The 24,209-nt window shown below is 44.8% G+C and overlaps 1 protein-coding gene across 8 annotated transcripts in view; it reads left to right on the forward strand.

Annotated features, from left to right (window-relative positions):
* The window catches only part of LOC129867585 (nuclear factor 1 A-type-like), a 336,739-nt gene extending 312,825 nt beyond the window's left edge, over window positions 1-23,914 (forward strand). For all 8 annotated transcript variants that reach the window (XM_055941091.1, XM_055941084.1, XM_055941085.1 and 5 more), the window contains 3 exons: window positions 205-370; window positions 1,411-1,502; window positions 21,607-23,914. In XM_055941091.1, the coding sequence (XP_055797066.1) occupies window positions 205-370; window positions 1,411-1,502; window positions 21,607-21,621 (273 nt within the window). In that variant the 3' untranslated portion in view covers window positions 21,622-23,914. The remainder of the gene's footprint in view (window positions 1-204; window positions 371-1,410; window positions 1,503-21,606) is intronic.
* The last annotated feature ends 295 nt before the right edge of the window (window positions 23,915-24,209 follow it).

The raw sequence follows: 24,209 nt of genomic DNA on the forward strand, positions 1-24,209 counted from the left end.
CTCTCGGTCTCTCTCTCTCTTTCTCCATCCTTCTCTCTCGGTATCTCTCTTTCTTTCTCCATCCTTCTCTCTCGGTCTCTCTCTCTCTCTCTTTCTCCGTCCTCTCTCGGTCTCTCTCTCGGTCTCTCTTTCTGGCTTTCTCTATCTCTCTTTCTTTCTCTTTCTTTCTCGCGGTCTCTCTCTCTGTCTCTGTCTTTCTCTCAGCCTAATGGTAGCAGTCAGGGGAAGGTCCACAACCCATTCCTGCCCACCCCCATGCTGCCCCCTCCACCTCCGCCCCCCATGGCACGCCCTGTGCCCCTGCCTGTGCCAGACTCCAAACCTCCTTCCACCTCCACCGAGGGAGGGGGCAACTCCCCCACCTCGCCAAGTGAGTGAACACTGGACACACGCACACATCATATGACCATTTGTTTTACGTAAACATTTTATTGAGTCATTTTGTATTTGATATGGGGTACATAGGCCTATTTAGCAAGGACCTGTTTCTGTGTGACTACAGACCTTCTTGTGTAAGCTCAGACTCAATTGATGATCAATGAATCTGTCTCTCTCTAACACTCTGTTTCTCTCTCTCTTTCAATTCATTTCAGTTTAAGGGCTTTATTGGCATGGGAAACATATGTTTACATTGCCAAAGCAAGTGAAGTAGATAATAAACAAAAGTGAAATAAACAATACAATTTACAATAAAAAACTCTCTCCCCCACCATCTCTCTCACTATCTATCTCTCACTATCTATCTCTATCACTATCTATCTCTCTCACTATCTATCTCTATCACTATCTATCTCTATCACTATCTATCTCTATCACTATCTATCTCTCACTATCTATCTCTCTCACTATCTATCTCTCTCACTATCTATCTCTCTCACTATCTATCTCTATCACTATCTATCTCTCTCACTATCTATCTCTATCACTATCTATCTCTATCACTATCTATCTCTCTCACTATCTATCTCTATCACTATCTATCTCTATCACTATCTATCTCTATCACTATCTACCTCTATCACTATCTATCTCTCTCACTATCTATCTCTCACTATCTATCTCTATCACTATCTATCTCTATCACTATCTATCTCTCTCACTATCTATCTCTCACTATCTATCTCTCTCACTATCTATCTCTCTCACTATCTATCTCTATCACTATCTATCTCTATCACTATCTATCTCTCTCACTATCTATCTCTCACTATCTATCTCTCTCACTATCTATCTCTCTCACTATCTATCTCTTTCACTATCTATCTATCTCTCTCACTATCTATCTCTCTCTCTCTCTGTCTCTCTCTGTCTCTCTCTCTCTCTCTCTCTCTCTCACTATCTATCTTTCTTTCTCTCTCTCCTCTCTCCTCTCTCTCTCTCTCTGTGTGTGTTTGTGTGTGTCCATTGCAGCCTACTCCACACCGAGCACGTCCCCAGCCCAGCGCTTCATCAGTGTGGGCCCCCGAGACCCCAGCTTTGTAAATATCCCTCAGCAGCCCCAGGTGAGCCAACACACACACACACAGACGCGCATACACACGCACAGACACGCACGCACGCACGCACAGACACACACGCACGCAGTAGTAGTAGTAGAAAGCAGCAGCAGTAGTAGTAGTAGTAGTATTAGCAGCAGCGGTAGTAGTAGCAGTAGTGTCTCATTCTGATGGTGCCTTATTACAGCGTCATTTATAGTGTGTGTAATGAATGTGGCCCTGACTGAACCCCCCCAATACCCTCTTACACCCTGTCCACCTCTCTGATTTAACACCTGGTCAGACCACTGCACACACACCACTACACATTAGCACACACTACTTCATGCTAATATACGCTACACGTTAGCACACACTATTACACACCACTACACATTAGTACACACCACTACACATTAGTACACAACACTACTCACCGCTACACTACATGATGCTAATATACGCTAGTACACACTATTACACACCACTACACGTCAGCATACACTATTATACACCTCTACACATTAGTACACACCACTACACATTAATTAGTACACACCACTACACACCACTACACATTAGTACACACCACTACACATTAGTACACACTACTTGATGCTATAATACGCTAGTACACACTATTATACACTGCTACACATTAGCACACACTATTACACACCACTACACATTAGTACACACCACTACTCACCACTACACATTAATTAGTACACACCACTACAGATTAGTACACACCCCATTAGTACACACCACTACTCACCACTACACATTCATTAGTACACACCACTACACATTAGTACACACCGCTACACATTAGTACACACCACTACTCACCACTACACATTAATTAGTAGACACCACTACACATTAGTACACACCACTACTCACCACTACACGTTAATTAGTACACACCACTACACATTAGTACACACCACTACTCACCACTACACATTAATTAGTAGACACCACTACACATTAGTACACACCACTACTCACCACTACACGTTAATTAGTACACACCACTACACATTAGTACACACCACTACACATTAGTACTCACCACTACACATTAGTACACACCACTACTCACCACTACACATTAGTACACACCACTACACATTAGTACACACCACTACTCACCACTACACATTAATTGGTACACACCACTACACATTAGTACACACCACTGCACATTAGTACACACCACTACTCACCACTACACATTAGTACACACCACTACACATTAGTACACACCACTATTCACCACTACACATTAATTGGTACACACCACTACACATTAGTACACACAACTACACATTAGTTCACACCACTACACACTAGTACAAACCACTACAAATTAGTACACACCTCTACACACTAGTACAGATAAACCATCTCCTAACTCATTAAATACCTATACACACTAACCAGCTTCTATAATACACACTAACCAGCTTCTATAATACACACTAGTACACACTAACCAGCTTCTATAATACACACTTGTACACACTAACCAGCCCCACCAATATACACCATTATGTAACCAGTTCCAACTGTACACACCAGACAGTGGTTCAGCCAAGTTACAACCAGCCAGATGCCCAGCCAACGGAGGACAGACTCACTGCCAGAGAAAGAAAGTGGGATGGAAAGAGGGCAAGTAAAACAGGGTGGATGCTAGGAAAGATGAAGAGAAGATGAGGAGTGAAACAGTAAGAGCAACAGAGGGAGTTTGTGTGTTTTTGTTTGTGTGTGTGTACGTGTGTGTACGTGTGTGTGTACGTGTGTGTCGGTATGTGTGTCTGTCTGTACGTGCATGTGTCAGAGTGTCGGGTCGGTGGCCCGCAGAGAACGGGGCCAACGATTTATTGACTCTGTCACAGGCCGCAAGACACTCACTTCCCCCTGGAAGAGAGGAGGCAGGTGTTTGTCATAACCGCCAGAGAGGGATGGAGGGAGGGAGGAGGATGAGGGTTAGCCGAGTGGCTGCTGCTGTTATTTATTGTTTGTTTTTACTTAATTTCAAATTCAATTTAAGCGGCTTTATTGGCATGGGAAACATGTGTTAACATTGCCAAAGCAAGTCAGGTAAACAATACAACATGAACACTTATTACTGATCTATTTATACATCCCCCCTCTCCCTGTCTCTCCCTGTCTCTCCCTGTCTCTCCCTGTCTCTCCCTGTCTCTCTCTGTCTCTCTCTGTCTCTCTCTGTCTCTCTCTCTCTGTCTCTCTCTGTCTCTCCCTGTCTCTCTCTGTCTCTCTCTGTCTCTCCCTGTCTCTCTCTGTCTCTCTCTGTCTCTATGTCTCTCCCTGTCTCTCTCTGTCTCTCCCTGTCTCTCTCTGTCTCTCCCTGTCTTTCCCTGTCTCTCTCTGTCTCTCTCCCTGTCTCTCTCTCTCTCTGTCTCTCTCTCTGTCTCTCTCTCGCTCTGTCTCTCTCTATGTCTCTCTCTCTGTCTCTCTCTGTCTCTCCCTGTCTCTCCCTGTCTCTCCCTGTCTCTCTCTCCCTGTCTCTCCCTGTCTCTACCTGTCTCTACCTGTCTCTCTCTGTCTCTCTCTGTCTCTCTCTGTCTCTCTGTCTCTCTCTGTCTCTCTCTGTCTCTCTCTCTGTCTCTCTCTGTCTCTCTCTGTCTCTCTCCCTGTCTCTCTCTGTCTCTCTCCCTGTCTCTCTCCCTGTCTCTCTCCCTGTCTCTCTCCCTGTCTCTCTCCCTGTCTCTCTCCCTGTCTCTCTCCCTGTCTCTCTCTGTCTCTCCCTGTCTCTCTCTCTGTCTCTCTCTCTGTCTCTCTCTCTGTCTCTCTCTCTGTCTCTCTCTCTGTCTCTCTCTGTTTCCCTGTCTCTCTCTCTGTCTCTCTCTGTTTCCCTGTCTCTCTCTGTCTCTCAATTCAATTCAATTTGCTTTATTGGCATGATGTAACAATGTACATATTCCCAAAGCTTATTTTGGATATTTACAATATTTTTTTTTAAATGAGAATCAAAATTGTCAACGGGACAACAGTAACAACAATAACCAAGTGTCAAAATAACCATACATTGAACAATAGCAATAAGCATACAGTAGAGTACATGTGCAGGTTGATTGGTCTGTCAGACACTGTCCCTCAACTTATGGCAGGCAGCAATGTAGTGCGCTGCCAGCCCACAGCTCTCTGCGTCCTCCCCCAACAGGACTGGTAGCCTATCCTCATCAGAGAGGTCTTCGAAACCTTGAATAAGGGTTTCAAATTTGGGGAAATGACACTCTCTAATTGTTTTATATTTTTGACATTTTGTCAGGAAATGCAGCTCCGTCTCAGGTTCTGCTGTTGTGCAGTGGTTGCACAGCCTTTCCTCTACAGAGAGCCAGGTTTTCCTGTGTCTACCCTTCTCAATGGCAAGGCTGTGCTCACTGAGCCTGTACTTTGTCAAGGTTTTTCTAAGGTTTTGATCAGTAACCATGGTCAAATAGTTAGCCACGGTGTGCTGTCGATTTAGGGCCAGATAGCACTGCATTTTGCTTTGTGTTTGTGCTTGTGTTTCCCAATAAGCAATATAGTTTTGTTTTGACTGTGTTGTAATTTGGTTTATCCTGATTGATTGGATGTTCTGGTCCTGAGGCTTCAGTGTGTTAGTAGAACAGGTTTGTGAACTCAGCCCCGGGACCAGCTGGATGAGGGGACTCTTTTCTTTGCTCAGCTCTTGGCATTGCAGGGCTTGGTAGTGATATGAGAGAGGGTCACTGTATTTTAGATGTTTCCAAAACTGAATTGCTCTTTTTTGAGTTTTTATTATTAGTGGATATTGGCCTAATTCTGCCCTGCATGCATTGTTCTCTTTCTCGCTCTCTCTCGCTCTCTCTCGCTCTCTCTCGCTCTCTCTCACGCTCTCTCGCTCGCTCTCTCTCGCTCTCTCTCTCTTTCCACCAGGGTTATACACTAAGCCAGCCCATTCCTCTATCCATCTGTGTTTGCTCAGGCCTTGCGATCTGGCGTTCTGTGCTTTATTAATGTGGCCTGGCGCTGAGGCCTGGGTCACTGAGGCTGGCTTCTCAACCCCCCCTCCAAACACACACATACAGCACACACACAATCCCCACGTGGGTGTGTGTGAGCCATTGTTTTAACGTGTATTCCGGATATCATTTTGGTCCAGAAAACTATCACAGTGGCGAGGAGGGAATCATGCCAATGTAGAAGTAGCGGATGGTTAGGTGACCATGACTATATGAGGTCATGTTGGGAGTTTGGCAGGACAGCGTGGTTAACACCCCAACTCTTACCATAAGGACCATGGGCATAACCCTATAGAATAAGGACCATGGGGATAACCCTATAGAATAAGGACCATGGGGATAACCCTATAGAATAAGGACCATGGGGATAACCCTATAGAATAAGGACCATGGGCATAACCCTATAGAATAAGGACCATGGGGATAACCCTATAGAATAAGGACCATGGGGATAACCCTATAGAATAAGGACCATGGGGATAACCCTATAGAATAAGGACCATGGGGATAACCCTATAGAATAAGGACCATGGGGATAACCCTATAGAATAAGGACCATGGGGATAACCCTATAGAATAAGGACCATGGGGATAACCCTATAGAATAAGGACCATGGGGATAACCCTATAGAATAAGGACCATGGGGATAACCCTATAGAATAAGGACCATGGGGATAACCCTATAGAATAAGGACCATGGGGATAACCCTATAGAATAAGGACCATGGGGATAACCCTATAGAATAAGGACCATGGGGATAACCCTATAGAATAAGGACCATGGGGATAACCCTATAGAATAAGGACCATGGGGATAACCCTATAGAATAAGGACCATGGGGATAACCCTATAGAATAAGGACCATGGGGATAACCCTATAGAATAAGGACCATGGGGATAACCCTATAGAATAAGGACCATGGGGATAACCCTAACCATATAGAATAAGGACCATGGGCATAACCCTATAGAATAAGGACCATGGGGATAACCCTATAGAATAAGGACCATAACCCTAACCATATAGAATAAGGACCATAACCCTAACCATATAGAATAAGGGCCATGGGCATAACCCTAACCATATAGAATAAGGACCATGGGCATAACCCTAACCATATAGAATAAGGACCATGGGCATAACCCTAACCATATAGAATAAGGACCATGGGCATAACCCTAACCATATAGAATAAGGGCCATGGGCATAACCCTAACCATATAGAATAAGGACCATGGGCATAACCCTAACCCTATAGAATAAGGACCATGGGCATAACCCTAACCCTATAGAATAAGGACCATGGGCATAACCCTAACCATATAGAATAAGGACCATGGGCATAACCCTAACCCTATAGAATAAGGACCATGGGGATAACCCTAACCCTATAGAATAAGGACCATGGGCATAACCCTAACCATATAGAATAAGGACCATGGGGATAACCCTATAGAATAAGGACCATGGGCATAACCCTAACCATATAGAATAAGGACCATGGGCATAAACCTATAGAATAAGGACCATGGGGATAACCCTAACCCTATAGAATAAGGACCATGGGCATAACCCTAACCCTATAGAATAAGGACCATGGGCATAACCATATAGAATAAGGACCATGGGCATAACCCTATAGAATAAGGACCATAACCCTAACCCTACAGAATAAGGGCCATGGGCATAACCCTAACCATATAGAATAAGGGCCATGGGCATAACCATATAGAATAAGGACCATGGGCATAACCCTATAGAATAAGGACCATAACCCTAACCCTATAGAATAAGGGCCATGGGCATAACCCTAACCCTATAGAATAAGGACCATGGGCATAACCCTAACCCTATAGAATAAGGACCATGGGCATAACCCTAACCCTATAGAATAAGGGCCATGGGCATAACCCTAACCCTATAGAATAAGGACCATGGGCATAACCCTAACCCTATAGAATAAGGACCATGGGCATAACCCTAACCCTATAAAATAAGGACCATGGGCATAACCCTAACCCTATAGAATAAGGGCCATGGGCATAACCCTATAGAATAAGGGCCATGGGCATAACCCTATAGAATAAGGGCCATGGGCATAACCCTAACCCTATAGAATAAGGGCCATGGGCATAACCCTATAGAATAAGGGCCATGGGCATAACCCTAACCCTATAGAATAAGGACCATGAGCATAACCCTAACCATATAGAATAAGGACCATGGGCATAACCCTAACCCTATAGAATAAGGGCCATGGGCATAACCCTAACCCTATAGAATAAGGACCATGGGCATAACCCTAACCCTATAGAATAAGGGCCATGGGCATAACCCTAACCCTATAGAATAAGGGCCATGGGCATAACCCTAACCCTATAGAATAAGGGCCATGGGCATAACCCTAACCCTATAGAATAAGGGCCATGGGCATAACCCTAACCCTATAGAATAAGGGCCATGGGCATAACCCTAACCCTATAGAATAAGGACCATGGGCATAACCCTAACCCTATAAAATAAGGACCATGGGCATAACCCTAACCCTATAGAATAAGGACCATGGGCATAACCCTAACCATATAGAATGACCATAAGGACCATGGGCCTAACCCTATAGAATAAGGACCATGGGCCTAACCCTATAGAATAAGGACCATGGGCCTAACCCTATAGAATAAGGGCCATGGGCATAACCCTAACCATATAGAATAAGGACCATGGGCATAACCCTAACCCTATAAAATAAGGACCATGGGCATAGCCCTAACCCTATAGAATAAGGGCCATGGGCATAACCCTATAGAATAAGGGCCATGGGCATAACCCTATAGAATAAGGACCATGGGCATAACCCTAAGTCCTATAGAATAAGGGCCATGGGCATAACCCTAACCCTATAGAATAAGGACCATAACCCTAACCATATAGAATAAGGGCCATGGGCATAACCCTAACCATATAGAATAAGGACCATGGGCATAACCCTAACCATATAGAATAAGGACCATGGGCATAACCCTAACCCTATAGAATAAGGACCATGGGCATAACCCTAACCATATAGAATAAGGACCATGGGCATAACCCTAACCATATAGAATAAGGACCATGGGGATAACCCTAACCCTATAGAATAAGGACCATGGGCATAACCCTAACCATATAGAATAAGGACCATGGGGATAACCCTATAGAATAAGGACCATGGGCATAACCCTAACCATATAGAATAAGGACCATGGGCATAAACCTATAGAATAAGGACCATGGGGATAACCCTAACCCTATAGAATAAGGACCATGGGCATAACCCTAACCCTATAGAATAAGGACCATGGGCATAACCATATAGAATAAGGACCATGGGCATAACCCTATAGAATAAGGACCATAACCCTAACCCTACAGAATAAGGGCCATGGGCATAACCCTAACCATATAGAATAAGGGCCATGGGCATAACCATATAGAATAAGGACCATGGGCATAACCCTATAGAATAAGGACCATAACCCTAACCCTATAGAATAAGGGCCATGGGCATAACCCTAACCCTATAGAATAAGGACCATGGGCATAACCCTAACCCTATAGAATAAGGACCATGGGCATAACCCTAACCCTATAGAATAAGGGCCATGGGCATAACCCTAACCCTATAGAATAAGGACCATGGGCATAACCCTAACCCTATAGAATAAGGACCATGGGCATAACCCTAACCCTATAAAATAAGGACCATGGGCATAACCCTAACCCTATAGAATAAGGGCCATGGGCATAACCCTATAGAATAAGGGCCATGGGCATAACCCTATAGAATAAGGGCCATGGGCATAACCCTAACCCTATAGAATAAGGGCCATGGGCATAACCCTATAGAATAAGGGCCATGGGCATAACCCTAACCCTATAGAATAAGGACCATGAGCATAACCCTAACCATATAGAATAAGGACCATGGGCATAACCCTAACCCTATAGAATAAGGGCCATGGGCATAACCCTAACCCTATAGAATAAGGACCATGGGCATAACCCTAACCCTATAGAATAAGGGCCATGGGCATAACCCTAACCCTATAGAATAAGGGCCATGGGCATAACCCTAACCCTATAGAATAAGGGCCATGGGCATAACCCTAACCCTATAGAATAAGGGCCATGGGCATAACCCTAACCCTATAGAATAAGGACCATGGGCATAACCCTAACCCTATAAAATAAGGACCATGGGCATAACCCTAACCCTATAGAATAAGGACCATGGGCATAACCCTAACCATATAGAATGACCATAAGGACCATGGGCCTAACCCTATAGAATAAGGACCATGGGCCTAACCCTATAGAATAAGGACCATGGGCCTAACCCTATAGAATAAGGGCCATGGGCATAACCCTAACCATATAGAATAAGGACCATGGGCATAACCCTAACCCTATAAAATAAGGACCATGGGCATAGCCCTAACCCTATAGAATAAGGGCCATGGGCATAACCCTATAGAATAAGGGCCATGGGCATAACCCTATAGAATAAGGACCATGGGCATAACCCTAAGTCCTATAGAATAAGGGCCATGGGCATAACCCTATAGAATAAGGGCCATGGGCATAACCCTAACCCTATAGAATAAGGACCATGGGCATAACCCTAACCATATAGAATAAGGACCATGGGCATAACCCTAACCCTATAGAATAAGGGCCATGGGCATAACCCTAACCCTATAGAATAAGGGCCATGGGCATAACCCTAACCCTATAGAATAAGGGCCATGGGCATAACCCTAACCCTGTAGAATAAGGACCATGGGCATAACCCTAACCCTATAGAATAAGGGCCATGGGCATAACCCTAACCCTATAGAATAAGGGCCATGGGCATAACCCTAACCCTATAGAATAAGGACCATGGGCCTAACCCTATAGAATAAGGACCATGGGCATAACCCTAACCCTATAGAATAAGGACCATGGGCATAACCCTAACCCTATAGAATAAGGACCATGGGCATAACCCTAACCCTATAGAATAAGGACCATGGGCATAACCCTAACCCTATAGAATAAGGGCCATGGGCATAACCCTAACCCTATAGAATAAGGACCATGGGCATAACCCTAACCCTATAGAATAAGGACCATGGGCATAACCCTAACCATATAGAATAAGGACCATGGGCATAACCCTAACCCTATAGAATAAGGGCCATGGGCATAACCCTAACCCTATAGAATAAGGACCATGGGCATAACCCTAACCCTATGGAATAAGGGCCATGGGCATAACCCTAACCCTATAGAATAAGGGCCATGGGCATAACCCTAACCCTATAGAATGACCATAAGGACCATGGGCCTAACCCTATAGAATAAGGACCATGGGCCTAACCCTATAGAATAAGGACCATGGGCCTAACCCTATAGAATAAGGACCATGGGCATAACCCTAACCCTATAGAATAAGGACCATGGGCCTAACCCTAACCCTATAGAATAAGGACCATGGGCCTAACCCTATAGAATAAGGACCATGGGCATAACCCTAACCCTATAGAATAAGGACCATGGGCCTAACCCTATAGAAGGGCCATGGGCTCTGCAGTCACCACAGTGTCTTACCTGATAAATAAAACAACATTGTAGTCTATTTATTCCAGTTGTTCTTGGACAAAGTCACTTGTAAAAGGAGAAAATGATCTTATCATTGACTTCAATGTAAATGAGCAGAGCTAGGCTCTCTAGCCATAGGAGCTAGGCTCTCTTCCAATCCCTCTCAGTTCTTCAGACACCCATGGGAAGTGTCTGAAGAAGGGTCCAGCCACTGGACTCTACAAGGGTCCAGCCACTGGACTCTACAAGGGTCCAGCCACTGGACTCTACAAGGGGGGTGACTCTACGTGAGCAGCCATGTTCCCTCTGCCATGCATTCCTTTATTGTCCATGTTGTCTGGGGGGGGGGGGGGGGGGGGGTGTATTACAGCCCCAACATGAAAAGGCCCGAGATGCATACACACGGCCCTCAGCGCCTGTTTGAAAACCACCCCGCGGCTCGGGGGACAAAAGTTACCCATAGAGTGAGGGATGGAGGGAGAAACAAGAGAGAGAGATGTGACTGTAATAGTAAACATTCCCAGTCTGCTCGCCATGGAAACGAGGGGGAGGGTTGATTGAGGTGCCTGTGTGTGTCCACCCTCCACCCCCCCTCTCCCTCTCTCACTGGAAACTTTTCTTGTTTGGGAGAGTGGGTGGGTGGTTTGTGGGTGGGGAGGTCAGTGCCAGTGGAAGAAGGGAATGGGTTTTAGGCATTGCCAATGAACTACGGGGTGTGTGTGGTGGGCACAGTGCCCGCGAGTCAGCGCTGCCATGGGAGCCAGTGGCGGTTGCCCCCTCAGACACTGAGGACCCTATGATGCTCTGCTCTGTGCCTGTCTAGTTTTCACACACCAGATACACACACAGCCCGCCCCCTTGTCCTCCTGACTAGTCGAGACATGTATACACCCACACACTCTCTTGTACACCTCTCCTCACCCTCTTACCCCCAAGCAATTTGCAACAAAGACATTGGTACACACAGACAAACATACTCACACACACACAGACAAGCACACTCGCACACACACATACACACTCTCACACACACACACACACACACTCACTCACTCACTCACTCACTCACTCACTCACTCACTCACTCACACACTCACACTCACACTCACTGGTGTGAGGCTAGTACAAATGATCACAGTTGCCTTATCGTCCCTTCTCTCATATAGGACATCTTTAGAGGGAGGATTTAAATGTGCAGTCTGTCTGTTCCTCTGATTTGAAGGTATACTACCTCTGCACCTAAATGTGTATGAGTAACAGATTACACCTTTACAGAAGTGAAATATTTCCCCTTTTAAATAGTTTGTTTTGGCGCTGCCATAATTATAAACAGTGTGTCGTGTATTTAGGCAGGCTGGGAGTCAATGGGTGTCATTACCTTGTTGAACCGGCAGGGGGAGAAGCTCTGACCAGTTTACTTTCCCACAGTAATTATGATGCATTTTATTACAAGCAGACAACTGTCTCAGACAACACTGTCACTTATCAATGCATCTGGGGGTACAGTGATATTACAAGACATACCAAGACCAAAAACACACACTGTTAATAATGTTGCATAATGATGAAGCATTACAGTACTAGTCATTTCACTGATTATGAGTTAGTTTGGGTGTCTGCACTAGAGGAGGCCTGCGGGACACTGAGGAGGTGTATCATAGAATGCATCCCAAATGACACCCTATTCCCTATATAGTGCACTACTTTCAACCAGAATACTATGGGCCCTGGTCAAAAGTAGTGCACTACAAATGGAATAGGGTGCCATTTGGGACTTTGACATAGCATTGTGTATTGTAATATACTGATAGGTGGCTGATGATAGTATGGATGTCAATAAGTAATGGTGGTGAATGGGAGCTGTAAAGGATGGAGCAGGAGAGGAGGGAGAAAGAAAGGTATAGGGGAGACATAGGTAGAGTGAGAGGGGAGAGAGGCAGAGGGGAGACAAATGGGTAGAGCGAGAGGGGGGGGGGAGAGGCAGAGGTGCGACGCATGGGTAGAGCGAGAGGGGGGAGGGAGAGAGGCAGAGGAGCGACGCATGGGTAGAGCGAGAGGGGTGAGATGGGGATGCTGAGGGGGAGGCAGTGAAGAGATGAGGGGTAAAGAGAGATGGTGCGAGTCAGATTGAAAAAGGGGTAGGAAGAGAGACGGTTTGGCAGAGAAGAGATGGGTAGAAAGAGAGACGGTGGTAGAGAAGAGATGGGTAGGAAGAGAGACGGTGGCAGAGAAGAGATGGGTAGGAAGAGAGACGGTGGCAGAGAAGAGATGGGTAGGAAGAGAGACGGTGGCAGAGAAGAGATGGGTAGGAAGAGAGACGGTGGCAGAGAAGAGATGGGTAGGAAGAGAGACGGTGGCAGAGAAGAGATGGGTAGAAAGAGAGACGGTGGCAGAGAAGAGATGGGTAGGAAGAGAGACGGTGGCAGAGAAGAGATGGGTAGGAAGAGAGACGGTGGCAGAGAAGAGATGGGTAGGAAGAGAGACGGTGGCAGAGAAGAGATGGGTAGGAAGAGAGATGGTGGCAGAGAAGAGATGGGTAGGGGGGAATAAAGGGAGGCATAGAGAGAGAGGGAGAGGTGGTTTCATAAGCACACCGGGCTGGGAGCTGGTTTGCATTACATGAGGCTGAACTCCTCTGAGATGACACTCATCTGCAGGCTCTTTAGCCCATCGTCCTGAGTTAGCACTTCTCCACATGATGAGATTACTGGTACCATTGACAGGAGTTTAAAGAAACAGGCCAAGATCCCTCCTTTCTCTTTCAATGGGTACTTCTTTCTCCTATCTCTCTCTCTCTACTCTCCTCTTTCTCTTTCACTGGGTACTTCTTTCTCCTATCTCTCTCTCTCTACTCTCCTCTTTCTCTTTCACTGGGTACTTCTTTCTCCTATCTCTCTCTCTCTACTCTCCTCTTTCTCTTTCACTGGGTACTTCTTTCTCCTATCTCTCTCTCTACTCTCCTCTTTCTCTTTCACTGGGTACTTCTTTCTCCTTATTATCTCTCTCTCTCTACTCTCCTCTTTCTCTTTCACTGGGTACTTCTTTCTCCTTACTATCTCTCTCTCTCTACTCTCCTCTTTCTCTTTCACTGGGTACTTATTTCTCCTTACTATCTCTCTCTCGCTACTCTCCTCTTTCTCTTTCACTGGGTACTTATTTCTCCTATCTCTCTCTCTCTACTCTCCTCTTTCTCTTTCACTGGGTACTTCTTTCTCCTATCTCTCTCTCTACTCTCCTCTTTCTCTTTCACTGGGTACTTCTTTCTCCTTACTATCTCTCTCTCTTCTCCTCTTTCACTGGGTACAAGACTGAAAGTCACACTTTCAGTCTTTCACAGGCTGCTGTTATTCTGTTTATTATTTATCCTGATTGCCTAGTCCCTTTACACCTACCTACAGTACATGTATATATTGCCTCAATGACCTCAAGTCCCTCATACCCCTGCAACATTGACTCGGTACCGGTACTTTTTGTATATAGTCTCGTTATTGTTATTGTTATTGTGTTACTATTTCCTTTCTGCACATTTTTCCTACTTTCTTACTGTGGATTGTTTTGGAAACTCGTAAGTAAGCATTTCACAGTAAAGTCTACACCTGTTGTATTCGGCACATGATACAAATACAATTTGATTTGTGTGTTTGTGGGTGTGTGTGTTAGTGCACGTGTGTGTATGTATGGCGTGAACCAAGTCCTGTCCACATAAAAGCAGCTCCACCTTGAAGGCGTTCAGTTAGGACACCCAGACAGATCAGTACGGTGCAGCTGTCCGTTACCTGCTGCTAGTATTTCACTGTGAAGACAACCACACACACACACACACATTTGCATTCACTCTCTAAAGCACCTTAAGAACGCTGCCTGGTCTTCCTCTGTAATGCTATGCGTTACTCACAGATCAGTGGGGATATTGATTGGCTATATTGGATTGGCCACAAGGGACATGAATGTTGTACTACCGCAGCCTTTAGCAGGACACTGCTTCCCTTACACTACCACTATCTATCACTAACTATGATTTAAACACCTCAATAAACTTTATAGTTAAATAGAACAAAAATACACTAACAAATATAAATGTAAAATCCATATTTACTTAAATATATATATTTTTTTAAACTTTTGATGAGCTAAAGTTGACTTTCAAAAAGCAGGAGAGGTTTAGATGGTTACTCTATCTCTCTCTCTTTGGTTGGTTTGATATCACACACTCGTACATACACTCGTACACATACACATAGCCCAGAGCACACACCTGTCGACACAGGGTCAGAGTGTTGGAATCCCCACCTTTCTCTCTTACTATCTCTCTCTCTTCTCTCCTCTTTCACTGGGTACTTCTTTCTCTCTTACTATCTACCTTACCACCTTTCTCTCTGTAGTATTTACTGTTCCAGCCCTGGGGCTGTACGTCTGGTCTCTCTCTCTCTCTCTCTCTCTCTCTCTCTCTCTCTCTCTCTCTCTCTTCTCTCTCTCTCTCTCTCTCCTCTCTCTCTCTCTCCTCTCTCTCTCTCTCTCTCTCTCTCCTCTCTCTCTCTCTCTCTCTCTCTCTCTCTCTCTCTCTCTCTCTCTCTCTCTCTCTCTCTCTCTCTCTCTCTCTCTCTCTCTCTCTCTCTCCTCATCTCTATCTCTCTCTCTCTCCTCTCTCTCTCTCTCTCTCTCTCTCTCTCTCTCTCTCTCTCTCTCTCTCTCTCTCGCTCTCATATCTATTTATACACTGACTATACCAAACATTGGGAACACCTTCCTAATATTGAGTTACATCCCCCCCTTTTTTTTGCCGTCAGGACAGCCACAATTCATCTGGGCGTGGACTCTACAAGGTGTTGAAAGCATTCCCATGCTGGCCCATGTTGACTCCAATGCTTCCCATAGTTGTGTTAAGTTGGCTGGATGTCCTTTGGGTGGTGGACCATTCTTGATGCACACGGGGAACTGTTGAGCGTGAAAATACCCAGCATCTTTGCAGTTCTTGACACAAACCGGTGCACCTGGCACCTACTACCATACCCCGTTCAAAGGCACTTCAATCTTTGGTCTTGCCCATTCACCCTCTGAATGGCACACATACACAATCCATGTCTCAGTCTATGGAAGGGAAAGGGAAAGGGGGATACCAAGTCAGCTGTACAGTTCCTCATTTAACTGAATCAGAGAGGTGTGGGTGTGGGCTTAACATGGAAAGAGCAGGTGTTCATAATGTTTTGTACACTCAGTGTATATCTATTTATCTCTCTCCATTTCTTGCTCTCCGCCTTTCTCTCCATCTCCCCCCTTTCTCTCTCTCTCTTTCTTTCTGTCTCTCTCCCTCTCTATCTCTCCCTCCTCTCTCTTTCTTTCTATCCCCATTTTTCCCTCTCTCTATCTCTCCCTCCCTCTTTCTCTGCTGTGAAAGTCCTACTCCCCACCACCAGTCTGAATGTCTGGCTCTCACAGCACAACCTCAGCTGTCCCCTATTGACAATTATGGTGGTGTGAGTGTGTGACAGAGAGCAGAGTATCTATCTAGAGCCAGGTTGGAGGTAGAGAAAGTGTCCAGAATAAAGAACAGGGCTATAATCATCTCTAACCTCCCAAAAGAAGCCTGTGGTTTTACAGTTTTATGTCTCATTCAGGGAGCAAGGGAGAGATAGGGAGGAAGACCGAAAGGGAGGAGGATAAAGAAAGAGATTGAGAGAGAGGATGACTGAAGTATGTAATGCGTGTGGAGGAGGTCCTCACCAGTTTCTGTTCTGTCAGAACACTTAATGAAAACAATGTTGCTTTTCTTCACTTCCCTCGGCAAGGCGTGCACACATCTTGCTGCTGTGATGGCACACTGTGGAATTTCACCCAGTAGATATGGGAGTTTATCAAAATTGGGTTTGTTTTCGAGTTCTTTGTGGGTCTGTGTAATCTGAGGGAAATATGTGTCTCTGATATGGTCATACATTGGGCAGGAGGTTAGGAAGTGCAGCTCGGTTTCCACCTCATTTTGTGGGCAGTGTGCACATAGCCTATCTTCTCTTGAGAGCCATGTCTGCCTACGGCGGCCTTTCTCAATAGCAAGGCTATGCTCACTGAGTCTGTACATAGTCAAAGCTTTCCTTAAGTTTGGGTCAGTCACAGTGGTCAGGTATTCTGCCACTGTGTACTCTCTGTTTAGGGCCAAATAGCATTCTAGTTTGCTCTGTTTTTTTGTTAATTCTTTCCAATGTGTCAAGTAATTTTCTTTTTGTTTTCTCATGATTTGGTTGGGTCTAATTGTGCTGTTGTCCTGGGGCTCTGTGGGGTGTGTTTGTGTTTGTGAACAGAGCCCTAGGACCAGCTTGCTTAGGGGACTCTTCTCCAGGTTCATCTCTCTGTAGGTGATGGCTTTGTTATGAAAGGTTTGGGAATCGCTTCCTTTTAGGTGGTTGTAGAATTTAACGGCTCTTTTCTGGATTTTGATAATTAGTGGGTATCGGCCTAATTCTGCTCTGCATGCATTATTTGGTGTTCTACGTTGTACACGGAGGATATTTTTGCAGAATTCTGCATGCAGAGTCTCAATTTGGTGTTTTCCCCATTTTGTGACATCTTGGTTGGTGAGCGGTCCCCAGACCTCACAACCATAAAGGGCAATGGGCTCTATGACTGATTCAAGTATTTTTAGCCAGATCCTAATTGGTATGTTGAAATTTATGTTCCTTTTGATGGCATAGAATGCCCTTCTTGCCTTGTCTCTCAGATCATTCACAGCTTTGTGGAAGTTACCTGTGGTGCTGATGTTTAGGCCGAGGTATGTATAGTTTTTTGTGTGCTCTAGGGCGACGGTGTCTAGATGGAATTTGTGGTCCTGGCGACTGGACCTTTTTTGGAACACCATTATTTTGGTCTTACTGAGATTTACTGTCAGGGCCCAGGTCTGACAGAATCTGTGCAGAAGATCTAGGTGCTGCTGTAGGCCCTCCTTGGTTGGTGACAGAAGCACCAGATCATCAGCAAACAGTAGACATTTGACTTCGGATTCTAGTAGGGTGAGACCGGTTGCTGCAGACTGCTCTAGTGCCCGCGCCAATTCGTTGATATATATGTTGAAGAGGGTGGGGCTTAAGCTGCATCCCTGTCTCACCCCACGACCCTGTGTGAAGAAATGTGTGTGTTTTTTGCCAATTTTAACCGCACACTTGTTGTTTGTGTACATGGATTTTATAATGTCGTATGTTTTACCCCCAACACCACTTTCCATCAATTTGTATAGCAGACCCTCATGCCAAATTGAGTCGAAGGCTTTTTTGAAATCAACAAAGCATGAGAAGACTTTGCCTTTGTTTTGGTTTGTTTGGTTGTCAATTAGGGTGTGTAGGGTGAATACATGGTCTGTTGTACGGTAATTTGGTAAAAAGCCAATTTGACATTTGCTCAGTACATTGTGTTCATTGAGGAAATGTACGAGTCTGCTGTTAATGATAATGCAGAGTATTTTACCAAGGTTACTGTTGACGCATATTCCACGGTAGTTATTGGGGTCAAATTTGTCTCCACTTTTGTGGATTGGGGTGATCAGTCCTTGGTTCCAAATATTGGGGAAGATGCCAGAGCTAAGGACGATGTTAAAGAGTTTTAGTGTAGCCAATTGGAATTTGTTGTCTGTATATTTGATCATTTCATTAAGGATACCATCAACACCACAGGCCTTTTTGGGTTGGAGGGTTTTTATTTTGTCCTGTAACTCATTCAAGGTAATTGGAGAATCCAGTGGGTTCTGGTAGTCTTTAATAGTTGATTCTAGTATTTGTATTTGATCATGTATATGTTTTTGCTCTTTATTCTTTGTTATAGAGCCAAAAAGATTGGAGAAGTGGTTTACCCATACATCTCCATTTTGGATAGATAATTCTTCGTGTTGTTGTTTGTTTAGTGTTTTCCAATTTTCCCAGAATTGGTTAGAGTCTATGGATTCTTCAATTACATTGAGCTGATTTCTGACATGCTGTTCCTTCTTTTTCCGTAGTGTATTTCTGTATTGTTTTAGTGATTCACCATAGTGAAGGCGTAGACTCAGGTTTTCCGGGTCTCTATGTTTTTGGTTAGACAGGTTTCTCAATTTATTTCTTAGATTTTTGCATTCTTCATCAAACCATTTGTCATTGTTGTTCATTTTCTTCGGTTTTCTATTTGAGATGTTTAGATTTGATAGGGAAGCTGAGAGGTCAAATATACTGTTAAGATTTTCTACTGCCAAGTTTACACCTTCACTATTGCAGTGGAACGTTTTACCCAGGAAGTTGTCTAAAAGGGATTGGATTTGCTGCTGCCTAATTGTTTTTTGGTAGGTTTCCAAACTGCATTCCTTCCATCTATAGCATCTCTCTCTCTCTCACACTACCCCATCGCTCTCCCTGTCTTTCTCTCTCTATCTCTCTCTCTCTCACTACCCCATCGCTCTCCCTGTCTTTCTCTCTCTATCTCTCTCTCTCTCTCTCTCACTACCCCAGCTCTCTCTCTCTGCCCTGATGCAGTATCTGCAGTCTAAATCACAGCTGTCAGCACCAGCCCACTGTGTGGTAACACTACCCCACTATCCACACACACACACATACCCCCCCCCCACACACAGTGTTTGGTCTGCAAGAGCTACTCTCCCCAGTCTTCTCGGGACAGGGGGAAGATGGAGGGAGGGAGTTAGTGAAGGAGGGATGAGAAGAAAAAGGAGTAGGTAGAGGTGGAGTGGATGAGTAGACAAAGATGGTGGATGGGGAGAGAGAGGGGGAGGGAGGGAGAGAGGGGGGGGGGGGGCAGAAAGTCCTAGAGTCAGTAACTTGTATTGATTAAAAACTTTCCAGTCTCACTGTGTCGACAGTAGAATTTCAACCAGTCAGGAGCTAGTCCTGGTCAGGCAGGCGACAGACCGGCTAGCAACCTGCAGGAGCTCACCCACTGACACACACACAGTACAGTCACACACACCCACAGTACAGGCAGACACACGCTCACAGTACAGTCACACACACACACCCACAGTACCGACACACACACACACACACACACACACACACACACACACACACACACACACACACACACACACACACACACACACACACACACACACACACACACACACACACACACACACACACACACACAGTACAGTCACACACGCTCACAGTACAGTCACACACACACACCCACAGTACAGACACACACACACACCCACAGTACAGACACACACACACACACACACACACACATACACACACAGTACAGACACACACACACACAGTACAGACACACACACACACACACACACACACAGTACAGACACACACACACACAATACCTTTATTTTAAATGCTTTAGTTTAAGCTTTGGGTCCCTTCTAGTCTCATTTCTTAGTTTGGTGATTATATCCCATATATGTCATTGTGTCTTTATTTTGTAGTGTGTTTCATTGTAAGTAGAGCAGAACGGAGAGACAGCAGTCTGTTATTTACTTCCAACATTTTATTTTGGCTTTCGTTCAATGAAACCAGGGGTAGAGTTAAAGTTTATTTCCATGTGTGCATTTGTTTCAGAGTGCGTGCGTGCGTGTGTGTGTGTGTCGTAAGAGGGGCTGGCGGAGTGTGTGTGTGTGTGTGTGTGTGTGTGTGTGTGTGTGTGTGTGTGTGTGTGTGTGTGTGTGTGTGTGTGTGTGTGTGTGTGTGTGTGTGTCGGAGAGGGGCTGGTGGAGTGTGTGTGTGTCGGAAGAGGGGCTGGCGGAGTGTGTGTGTGAGCCCTCTCTGAATCAATAGAGATGTATTTGTGTCTGCGGCAGCGGCTGGGTGCTCCAACACAGAACAGTGACGAGAGAGAACAGAGAAGGAGAAAGAGAGATGCACAGGAAGGCAACCATGGGTCTTCCTAATGGTAGTCACGTCGACGGCTGTCTGGTTGTCCTGGGCAACCAGACATGACGTAACACGGGGATGAACTTGAACTTGGGGCATGGATGAGGGATGTTGAGATGGGAGGGAGGAGGAGAGAAACGGAGAGAAGAGAAGGAGGGGAGCTTGCTCAATCGCTGAAAACGTGAACAATGGAGTGGAGCAATCAATGAGACGGATTACGGAGGGCCAGCCAGCTAACCTGAAGAACCACCTCCCCTCCCCCATTCTCTCTCTGTCTGTCTGTCTGTCTGTCTGTCTGTCTCTCTCTCTCTCTCTCTCTCTCTCTCTCTCTCTCTCTCTCTCTCTCTCTCTCTCTCTCTCTTTCTCTCTCTCTGCTCCTCACTTTGTTCAGAGCTTAAACACAGTAAAGCGTGGAGAAAGTTGTTCAGAAGGCACACAGTGAGCGGCTGGATAGAGTATATAGGAACACCCTAGCAGCTAGGTACTCAGTAGAGAGGGAGTGACACAGAGATACATAGTAAGAAAAAGTAGAGCACTGACTTGAGACAAAGGAACTGCACAGGCTGATCTATTGTCTGCTTAAATGAACTTCATCTCAACTGTCTTCTGTCTCCTTTCATCCCTCTCTCTGTTCTGCAGTGGTACCTGGGCTAGGGACTCCAGACCCCCTTGCAGCCCGCTGGACAGATCGCTGTACAGCCCGCTGGACAGATCGCTGTACAGCCCACTGGACAGCCCGCTGGACAGATCGCTGTACAGCCCGCTGGACAGATCGCTGGACAGCCCACTGGACAGCCCGCTGGACAGATCGCTGTACAGCCCGCTGTACAGCCCGCTGGACAGATCGCTGGACAGATCGCTGGACAGCCCGCTGGACAGATCGCTGGACAGATCGCTGGACCCCCTACTTTCTCCCCTGAGTGCGACCTAACCTGAAACCCTGCAAACGTGCTCACCTGTTTGACAGAGAGAAGCCCAACCCCTCAAATCTGTCACTGCATGGCTACAACAGACCACCCCGCCCTCTCCCATCCCCCCAAAACAAGAGCAGAGCTACTGACTGCTTACACACGTACATACTATATATCTATACAGCCCATATATACCCTCATTCATATGGTTCATATGTCTATATTCATATTTAGTACCAGTCTCCCCCAGCTGTATTGGATGTGCTGGAGCTCCAACAGAGAGCTAGCGTATGTCTCCTGGTACACCTTGTGTTAGTTTATTTTTGTATTTCTTCTCGTCGTCCCCACTTTGCCGCAGAGGGAGGAATCATCACCTGACTAAATAAAAGAGCTTCCCTCAACCTTTCGTTGCCGTAGCCGACCTGTGGAGAAGGTCCGGCGACCGAGGAAGGCACAGAGACCTAAGAGTCCCGTCTACATGTGTGTATAAAGCTCTGCTGGCGTCACACGTCCCGAAACGAGAGGAAGATCAGAGCTCTTGTTTCTTTTGTTCTATGGTTGTTGCCGGACTCTGTTTTCGGTTCAGTGGCTCACAGATGTAGAGGTTTTAGCTGGGTCAGATACCAACCAGTTAATACCTCTCAGTGGGCAGCCACCCACCCTACCCCAAACCTACCCAGCACCCACCCTGAGGAGGGACACTCCCCCACAGCCAAGAGGCTGAAGGTCTTCACCCCACCACGGGGCTTTTCCAGGGACATCAGTGCAGCTGAAAGACCATGCAGAGGAGAACAGCCAGCCACCACACTATGAACTCACAGGGAACCAGAGAGGGGATGGGGTATTCATGTTTAATATCGGTCAATCAGGTGACGTATTGAAACTGGTTTTAAAGCCTGCAACAAGAAGAGAAGTATTTCAACAAGAGGCTTGTGAGAAAATCTCTGAATGGGAGGCTTGTTCATGTTACATTTTTGTATAGAGTTAATTTCAGTTCAAACTAACAGTTTTACAATGCTATACAATGCAAAAGGGTAAAGGTCTATAATTCTACAAACTAACTGGAGACATCTATGACTATCGTGAACAGTGGAATATTAAATTGAGGACAGTGCAATTTCGTTGGATAGTGGTTGGATAATTAAATATCTTTGTAGGATATGTCGTTAAAATTGTTGAAAATCATATATTTTTCTTCCTAGTCCATTCACACCTCTAAAATATCGGGGTACAAAAAAAAGTCAACTAGCACGATGGTCTGGTGAGAAAATAAGAGGAGATGTACTGAGCTTTTGTTGTCTTTTATTTGTTTGTTTGTTCATCTTGTAAATTTGCTAGTATTGTAGAATGTAAAAAATGTCAATCACTTTTAGAAATATTGTAATTTTAAACAATCAATTTTAAAGCATTTCTTGCAGCTTTGAATCTAGTCTGCTATTAATTTTAAAAAAGCAAAGTGATGAACTTATTTTAAGAAAGCACTTGATTTTAAAAGAAAAAACTAGCGGTTGAAATTTCTAATGAGGCAAAATCAAGAACATACAATGCGAGCAAATATCGAAAACATAAATCTCCACTTTCGCTTGAAAAGATAATCTAATACTAGGCATCCAAGTTCTGGTTTGCCTGTTTGATTGGCTAGGCCTTCTCTAAGCCTCGTCCAATCAGAAGCACTTGTTCCTGCAGTTGGTTTATGGGCGGGGGGTCTAATCAGGGGATTGTAGTTGAGTGAAAAAGAGTGACCATTTGTGTTGAAAACACGTTGATATCTACATCAAGGCAAGATTGCAACCAGACGGCGAAGCTTTTCAGTTGCTTCGCATGCAACTTACCATTTTATTGAAGTTTTGTTTTGTTTTTCTTTCATATACTATACATACTATATATGTGTGTGTATATATATATATATATATATATATATATATATATATATATATATATATATATATATATATATATATATATATATATATAAACACACTGTTAAGACTGACTCATCCACCGTCGATCAAAACTGAATAAAAGTATTAAAAATGTTTGTTTTTTTATCTGCATGTTCTAGTGTTAGTGACAAACCTTTACATAGATTAGAGGTAGTGAATAAAGACACAATATCATAATCCCAACATCAGGCACGTGCCAATAGACTATATCTGTTTGGCCCTTCGAGAGGCTTTTTTTTACTACTGTCCTTCACAATCAACCAGCTTGGACGTCTTTCAGACTCTTCTTCGCTTCTCATCATTTCTGAATTGTTTTTCCTCTCTTTCGTTCCCTCTTGAAATTATCAACAAAAAAAATCAAATCTTAAAGTATATATTTCGTTCATAT

The sequence above is a fragment of the Salvelinus fontinalis genome, chromosome 12, assembly GCF_029448725.1.
Source record: "Salvelinus fontinalis isolate EN_2023a chromosome 12, ASM2944872v1, whole genome shotgun sequence".
NCBI lineage: Eukaryota > Metazoa > Chordata > Actinopteri > Salmoniformes > Salmonidae > Salvelinus > Salvelinus fontinalis.